This window comes from Lactuca saligna, chromosome 1 (assembly GCF_052625555.1).
Source record: "Lactuca saligna cultivar CGN05327 chromosome 1, ASM5262555v1, whole genome shotgun sequence".
NCBI lineage: Eukaryota > Viridiplantae > Streptophyta > Magnoliopsida > Asterales > Asteraceae > Lactuca > Lactuca saligna.
In genome coordinates, this window is record NC_136417.1 from 44,374,186 (window position 1) to 44,383,218 (window position 9,033).

Here is a 9,033-nt window from a genome sequence, read left to right on the forward strand (position 1 = left end):
TTACATTTGTGGATGTTCAACTTCAATCGAAATGTCAAGCAAAAAACATCGCAACAGCCGAACCACATTGAAGATGTTTTCTTGTGACCATTTTCACATGAAAATAACATGCATAAAATTGTGGAAATTGCAAAATCTGATTCCTAACTTTAGCTCCATGAAAGAAATTTATATCCACAACATCTTCAATGGTGACATGTAACCTTTCTATGCGAGAATAAATAAAAACAAGAATAGAAGCCCTAGCCAAAAAGGAAACATCCTTTAATCCAACTAATCCATCTCTAATCAAAACCCATAAACTCATTGATCTTCTTCAGATAATCTCAACTAGAGAATCATACGTCTTTTTTCATTCAATATTAAAAAGCATAAGTTGTCTTCTTCTCATTTTTATACTATTCCACCGTCTCATTTACAATAAGTGATTTGTCAAGTATTTGGCGTTCCTTGATAAACATTGACGACTCGCTACCGATGACAATATCAACCACTTGAGATAAAATAATTGGCAAATATTTTTGTAATAATCTTATACTACACCAATCAAACTAATAGGATGGAAATTGGTTAGAAGAGTTGGGGTTGCAACTTTTGTAATCAAAGTGATAAAAGAAAATTCACATGACATTTGGCCTTTAACAAAAAATAAAATAACTCATATATCTTTTCAACACTTCCTAATATCTTTTTATAAAGAAAAAGTTGTACACATTTCGGTTTTTCTCGAGCTTTCTCTGGTTTGGAGCGTAAAGTAACCCAACGAAAATCCAATTGCATTCTCTTCCGATTCAAAAGAAAAAAAATTTGATATATGAAAGTGAGTTGCGTGCCTTTTAGCCAATGTACCAAATTGTTTGTGAAAAATACGCCAAACTATAAATCTCTTGATTTCTTTATAAAATTCTCTTCAACCATATTTAACCCAAACAACTTTATAAAAATAAAAAGCAAAAGCACACAAGTTTTCCAAATCAACCCAACATAAATTGATAATACTTGTTAACGAATACCTTGACTCGCTTTAGACGTTGTCAAATAAAGCAAATAATTTATTAAAAATCACGTTGAAACATTCGACTCAGTTTGTACTCGTTTCTATGTGAGAAAAACAAACCAAAAACATGTCTCGTTCGATAGTAGAACATCATGTCGCTAGCATAAAAATATTTACACCACATAACGACATCGATTCAGATCTACCAAAAAAAAAAAAACTTAAAAACATTCCATTATTCTACTTCAAACCCAAATCTAAAAACCACCAGTCCACCACCATCTTCATCATCAACCTCCTTGCTTCCCAATCTTCAACAGTTACAGGCTTTCACAGCAACATCCACCATTCCACGTGTACTCATGCACAAAATCTAAAACCTGGAAGAAGCTAAATAACAAAAGAGTAGAACATCGAGCTGTTCATCAATATCAAACAACTCAATAAACCAACACACAAAAGTCGCCGGAGCCAGAGCCGGAGACTTACGGGCTCCGGCTATACCCGTCCGGAGCCACCGCCATCAACCGCCGCTTGTATCTTTTGAGAACAGACGCCAGATTTTCTTTCCCTTTCGGAAACGCCACGTCACCGGCGGCAGTACCCGGTCGGCCTTTCCGGCAAGAGATGGCGGTCTCCACGTCTTTTACTATGTCCAACAGACTGGCGGCGGTGGTGGTTTTCCCTCTGCTCTGTTTCGCCGGAGGCGGCAGACTGGTGATGGATTTGGGCGGAGATGATCGCAGGTGGTATGCTTCCGGAAGCTGAAGGCAGAAACAAGGGCTTGATGCTGTACGAGGTTTCGAGAATGACGGCTCGATTATTCCCTAAATAGTTGATAACAATTTGTTTAATCTTAAATTATGAACCAATTTTAATCAAATTCATTTTAAAAATAATGGTAATAATAATTTTTTTACCTGAAGACGATTGAGAACATATGTGTATTTCCCCCAAAGTTCGGGCCTACTTTCCATTAAAGAAAGCTCGAGAATTCTATGTATACACCAAACACCAAAGCTTTTTATCAACTCAATTCTCCATACACAACCCTCACCACAATTTGGAACCGATGTCACTAAATACTTATTGTATTCAGTTTCATCAATTTTGGCCCCACCACCACCACGGGCACCTGCCCGGGTCACCTCATTCCCCTCAATTTCATACAGAAATCTCTCCCGGGCAGCCACCCGGTCAACAAGATCCTCATCTAACCCATCATTCTGCTTAAACAACCATTCAGACCCTTCAAGCTTCAACAGTTTGACAATACACAACCTAAATGACTTCAAAAGATTTGCTTCAGCATCTACTCCAGATGTAATAATAGCTTCTTGAGTGTTCAAATTAACCTTTTCAGCCAAACCAAATTGTTCAGATGGCTGTTTTGACCACATTGACCACGTGTCTGACCCCGACCCTAACCCAATTCCCGGCCCGTAACTGGAAACGGGTTGGTAAGCAGCAGCATCCCGGGACAAATTAGAATAAGACAGCCCGCCATAACCCGAGATTGTCCCGGACCTGTACAACGGGCCTGGGCCCGGATACACCGGTTGCCCATATCTCGGCCCGTTGTCTCTTTCGGGTAAAACTTTAGACTCCCGATTAGGAATCAACCCGGAAATATCCGGCATACTGTAATACTTCTTCTCATGCACATTCTCAACCGGGCCCGCAGGCTGATGATTGTAATAAGTTCTTTCGGGCTGCATCGAGGTGTTTCTGGACACAACCGGGTCGGGAAAACCCGGTGGCTTCGCGGGTCGTAACCCGTTTTGTTGGGTTCTTGTTAAAGAAACCGGAGATTTGTAGTTCGACGAGGCATTCCCAATTGATGGTGATTTAGGAGAAACCGAGTCCATTTGGAAGTAATCGGAATTTCTTTGTTTAGTTTGATTGATTAAGGATTTAATTTGGGACCCGTGAACAGTAGCGGGTTGATCCGCATACCCACTGGAAGCCTGTGGTAGGCGTAAACTATGGTAACGTTTCTCCGGGTCCATATTGAGGCCCGGGTTTTGAGTATATGCATCGAGTAATTGTTGATAGTTTGACAATAGAGAAGACGACCCACGAGGTACCACATAAACCGAATCGGATAACCCGGTGGACACATTCGGGTTAAACCCGTTAAATTCGGTTTCCGGGTTTACCATTTTGGATATAAACGGGTTTGTGTTTGGGTTTGGGTTTGGGTTTGGGCAGGGCTTCGCTTTAGAATCTATCCCAAGTAACTTATCGAGTTTATTCGTTTTAGCATCTTGTGTGGCTTCACCATGTAAATCAAAAAGAAGTTTCCAGAAATCGTCTAAATTTGTAGCCAACTGTCGTCTAGCAGCCCGGCCCAAGCCCGCTAGCTTTGAAAGGCTTCCGGGCCCACTTCCTATATCGTCTGTTTTCACATTAAGACTCCTAAATGAGCCCGGCCCATTAGAAGTTGGAGATTGATTCAATTGATTCGATTGGTTCAACTGATTCAATACAGTTACAGACACAACTTTTGGTTCTTCTTCTTCTTCAGGCTCCCATGGGTCCCGCTCATGAACTTTCAAAATACTTGAACTTCCATCAATTATCAATCTCTTTTCAACCGAATCATCATCATCATCTTCTTCTTCTTCTTTCTTCTTCACTGTTTCCACGATCGTAAGATCCGAAGAATTTTCTTCAATGGTAGTCACATGGGGCCCGTTTTCATAATCCAGAATCTCCTCGGGCAAATTAAAATCAGAATCACATTCATTCTCACGGGCCAAACCCGTTACGGTTTCTTGCTTTTCAATCAAATCATCGACTGTTGTAGACCGGGTTTCTTGAATCTCGACCCGTTTTAAATCGGGTCGGGTGCTTACAGATTTCAATGGGGTTACAACAAGCCAAAGCATAAGTGAGATGGAAAAAAAAGCAGTTACAAGAACTGCAATATACGGGACCGACATCCCGGGCCCCATTGTCCACCTCAGATTACTCGCCCAATCACTGTTTCCAAACACAGTTTCCACCACAAACACAACCCCCAAAACAAGCATCCCAATGTAGGTGATCCAGACTAAGTACTCAACAAATTGAGAGATTTTGTTGACACCCATTATTGATCTTGATGAAGCAACACGAAAAACTGGGATCACAGATGATGGAAGTAAAAGGGCTATGATAATTTGCGTGAACACCATGAGTTGATATGACCCTTCAGCTCCCGAATGATATGAACACAATAAAGCAGGAATTATTGCGATTAATCTGATTGTTGAGTGATGACACCAACCAGGAATGTTGACTTTGAAAAAGTTTTGAAGCACGGTTTGACCACTGAACTTCCAGGTCAAAGCTGTTGTGTGATTTGAAAGTAGTAGAACCAGAATTAAAGCAAATGGCGCCATGAGTGTCTTAAAAACCTGGAATTTATTGACAAATCATAAAGTATTTAAGAAGAATGTTTATAGTTTCATAATATTTAAGAGATTTTGAGAATTGAAATGATAGATGATATTATTTATAAAAAAAAACGTAACCTGATCCATTAAAGACAACGCGTCTTGGAAAGTAAGTAAATCGAGTCCAGTATTGTAGAACACATTTACTGCTGAATTCATGAGAATATAATTAATTACGAAAATGCCACTGAAACCACAGACTATGGCGAAAAGATGATCATGACATAAATCTTGCTTTGAAACTTGTGTGGGTCCCGGATTTTGCTGCAAAACGTATGAAAAAAGAGAAAGTTAACGACACTATATAAAGAAAAGGAAAAACAAAATGCATTGTTTAACAAATAAAGGGTAAAAAAGTACTTTTACATACCTGAACGATTGATGAATGGAGATAAAAATTATGAGGCATGATGCTAGCACCAAGAAGACTCATCAATGCAAACACACTTTCCCCATTTAACCTCATAAAATTTCCACCCATTGAAAGTGACGTGTCACGCTGACTCATCAGCACTCCAAAAAGATATGAAAGTAAAGCAACGGTTGCTAAACGTATACATATAAACTTTGCTTTTCCAGTCTCCTAAATAAATCATTATTATTATCAAATCAAAAGTCAAAACATGTCCAAAAAAGATATACATTATAACATTTACAATCAAAAAAGATTTAACTTACCAAATAACTCGAGAAAATCGGAAATAGAAACGCGTCAATTGAAGTCAAAAGAACACAAGAAAAGAGACCGATTCCAAATGTAAGATTTAGCGCATGTGCTGTGCCCAAAATCTTTCAAATTTGGCAAACTTTATACGTTAGTATGTAGATTGTAGAAGAAATTAAAATAGAAAATTACAAAAATACCATTATACTTTGGGCTAATTTGAAGTTTAAGTGTTTAGCCAATACTTTATTTATTCCAATCAAACCATAAAGCTTCAAACTTTTTTCCAAAATAACGGTTAATTTGGAAAAATGTTTGAAACTTTCACGGGTTGATAAGAAAAAGATAAAGTTTTAATGGTTAAAGTATAAAATTTCCCAAAATATATCGGTTTTTCTATAATTTGCCCTAGATAATTTAATAAAAAATCTACCATAGAAAGGTCTAACGCAATCATAGATAGTTCTGCTTGTATCCCTAAGAACACACACGTTGCCATGTCATACTCCATACTGCAAATCTACATCATCATAAAGAAATTAAAAAAGTAACCTCATTAACAAAATATGAAATTTGTAAGATGTAATATTATTAAAAAAAAAAAAAAAAAAAAAAAAAAAAAAAAAAAAAAGTAAAACCTGTGCAAGATCTTTTCCTGTGACAATGGCAATAGAAGCTGAAAGGTAATGACAAAGAACAGCAGCTAAACTAAAAATAAACATAAGTATGATAAGATCATAGCCAAAACGAGCTCCTCCTTCAATGGTTGCAACCCATTTTCCTGGATCTATATATGAAATTGCTATAAAAAGAACAGGTAAAACAGCTGGAATTAGTCTTTGTGTCATGTTTGATTGCTGTTTTATGATCATTGTGTCTGTTGTCTCCATTTCTGAATCAAGGTTTAATAATGGTGAAACAAGATTGTAGTCATGTCAAGGGGTTTCAACTTTCAACTTTCAACTTTCAATCACATGATAGTTGTTGACATAGCAAGATTTTGACACTTGTTGTGGTCACGATCATAACCACCTTCATGTCAAGTTTGAATGATTAATGTTTAAATTCGACATGAATCAATCAAATCGAGTGAATGTAAATCCTGATTCATGAAAACAAAAGGAGATGTTATAACTTATAAAAGAAATGTAACGAATAATAATAATTATAAATGTATTAGGTTAAGCGAGGGTGAAGGAAATATCAAGATAAACAAAGCATATTGAAAAGACGTGGATCTTTGAGTTTAAGTTTGCTTAGAACATGTATTCATCAAGTTTGACCAATATGAGAAGAAAAAAGCCAATGAGAGACAATTTTATATTCCAAATTGCTTCTTTTTTAAAGATTTCAAAATTAGTCAGCTAGGTTGTTTGTGGCTGATCGTGTGCAAAATTGATTAAAAAAGTTGTCTTTGAGATTCCAAATACTTTTTTCCCGGGAAGGATGGAAGGAAATTTGATATCAGAAATTAAACGAATTCATATAAAGTTACTCAAAGTTCTAATCTTTTCAAATTAACTTCATAAACACCCAAATCAATTCGCAAGAATTACATAATTACTCGAAAACAAATAGCGAAAGTCATAAGACCATAAAAGTTAATAAGGAAATCAGATCTTCATCATCACCGTAAACCCCAAAACCCCAAATTCAAGAAAGATAATTAGAGTCGTAAAGAGCTAAAGCATTAAGGCTTAAATACTGGGATCTGATAAGATTTGTGTATCTATATCTATTCTTAGAAACCCAGAAAACTACGTGAATACAAGCAAAAACCCATGTCAGATAACTTGAAGAAAAAAAGTCAAACTCGGCGGATTGTTAACATTGATCAATCTGTATCTAGGGTTTTGTTGTCGTGACAAAGCCGTTACCTTTGTTGCTGATGGCTGTTCTTCCAGATGTTTCGTTTTGTGGGTTTTGTTGAATGAAAGCTGAAGAAGATCAATGATATGTCATCTGGTCAGAGTTAGATCAGATGGGGTCTAATAAAGATCGTAGGTGCGAGAGAAAACGATCTCTCCAGGAGAGAGAGAGAGAGAGAGAGAGAGAGAGAGAGAGAGAGAGAGATGGGGTAATTAACTGTGGATATGGCTATGGAGAAGAGAGAGAATACATACACTATATGAGCGAATACTAAATGGTTGAATACTAATAAATGGTGTAATAATTGTTTTAGCAGTGGCCGACGGAAGCTATCTTTGAGTCAGAGCAGCCAAGTGACTCCCGGTAAATAAAAATGGAAGAAAGAAAGCTTCTTTTTCACTTTGGTTGTTAAAACCTTGGGATAATATCATTTTATCACTAGTAATTTTTGTCTTTTGTTTTTTTAAATAGTCATTTTTTTTAATATTGGTGTCTTCGGCACAAAACATTTTGGAGTGTTTGAAAGTTTCTAGCTTATAGCGTAAAGTTTCGTTTGACACTACAAGTTTTTAGCATTTAGTTTAAATAAAACACTCTAAATTCAAAAGTCACCTCATGTAACGTTAACAAAACGTTACTAGCTACTAACTACCCGTTATCCTCTACCATCTACCCGTTACCTGCTACACAGCTAGTTTTGCCGAAAACACCCTAAGTCATTAAACTTTCATTTTAGTTGTCAAATAAGTCATTTTTGGAAGGGAGAAGGGAATAGCTAGTTACAAGATGATGTAGCATGCTATTTGTCATCTTAGTCAAGGGATTAGAGCCCAATTAAGACTACCGGGGAGATTATTAAAATGCAGAAGGTAGTTTTGAGATCTAAACAGGGCTCTAATGGTGTCAGTGGCGGTGGAAAGAGGAATACATGGAAATCTGATTGTAAGGAAGAGAGTGTTTCCATTGATGGGATTAAGAGAAGTCTAGTTTAAAGAAGCATATCAAACTCGATCTTTATCAAGAAAGGGGGTACGAGTATTGATTTAAGTAATGAAGTTGAGAAAGTGAAACCATTGTCAAGAAAAGGAAACTGAATCAGAGATGAATCCAACAATGGAGTTGAAGAAATTAAAGGGGAACCAAAGATGATAATAAGATAATGAAAAATAAATATCATTCAGATTGGAGCTTAGACAAACTAAATGTTGTTTGTGAGGAGAAATTGATATTAGGTGACTTGGGAAAAGTCAAATCTCCTCTGATTTTTACTCAAGATTATAAAGAAAACGAATAAGCTTTGACGATACGATTCATATGTATGAATAGTCTTATTAGTAAATTACATGACTTTGTCAGACATCTTTCCCACCTCCATATTTCTTAGTCAAATCCTCCTTGACTCCCTCAAGAAAAGCCATCGGACTCCCTAAATGCATCCGCAACAAGGTAGTTGAAGGTGTGGCCATCCCAGTTAATTTCCTCGTATGATTTACAAAGCATTCAAGTTAATGTTCTCTTTGTTAAAATTCAAACTGGACAACCCTTAATGTATCTTATACAAGCCCCGTATGCATCTTTTTCCGTTGTGAAGAACAAATTTGTAACAACCCAAAAATACAGATAAAATTTTGTTTTTAAATTTTTTTGAGACTGGAGACTCGCATTTCTGGAAAGTATTTCTTTAAGAACAGCTTCGTGAGTTCTGTCCAAGTGGTGATGGTACCAAATTGGAGTTCATATAACAATTCTCTTGTTGAATCTTGAAGTGAAAAGGGGAGTGCCCTTAACTTTATGTGATCTTCAGTGACAACATAAGGCTTCATTCTTAAACAAACCACATGAAATTCCTTGAGGAATTTATGTGGGTCTTCATTTTCTAATCCTTTAAAAGTGGGAAGAAGATGAATCAGCCTAGATTCAAGTTCAAACTTTTAGGGTTCCGGAAAGGTGATGCAGAGGGGTTACTGATTGACTTCTTGAGTAGCCCACTCTCTAAGAGTCTTTTTTTGCTTCGTCTCCACTCATGTTTGATTCTTCATATTTGGTTTCGGTTTGATTCTTCA

General features: G+C 36.8%; 1 protein-coding gene across 1 annotated transcript; it reads right to left on the reverse strand.

The window, feature by feature from the left end:
* Nucleotides 1-1,031: 1,031 nt before the first annotated feature.
* On the reverse strand, nt 1,032-7,238 carry LOC145034619 (ethylene-insensitive protein 2.2-like). The gene is made up of 8 exons (XM_078983075.1): nt 6,979-7,238; nt 5,740-6,203; nt 5,535-5,621; nt 5,116-5,226; nt 4,808-5,020; nt 4,516-4,701; nt 1,918-4,398; nt 1,032-1,824 (listed from the first exon to the last, which is right to left on the reverse strand). The coding sequence occupies exons 2-8, from the start codon at nt 5,989-5,991 to the stop codon at nt 1,483-1,485; spliced, it is 3,672 nt and encodes a 1,223-aa protein (XP_078839201.1). The 5' UTR covers nt 5,992-6,203; nt 6,979-7,238; the 3' UTR covers nt 1,032-1,482.
* Between the last annotated feature and the right edge of the window lie 1,795 nt (nt 7,239-9,033).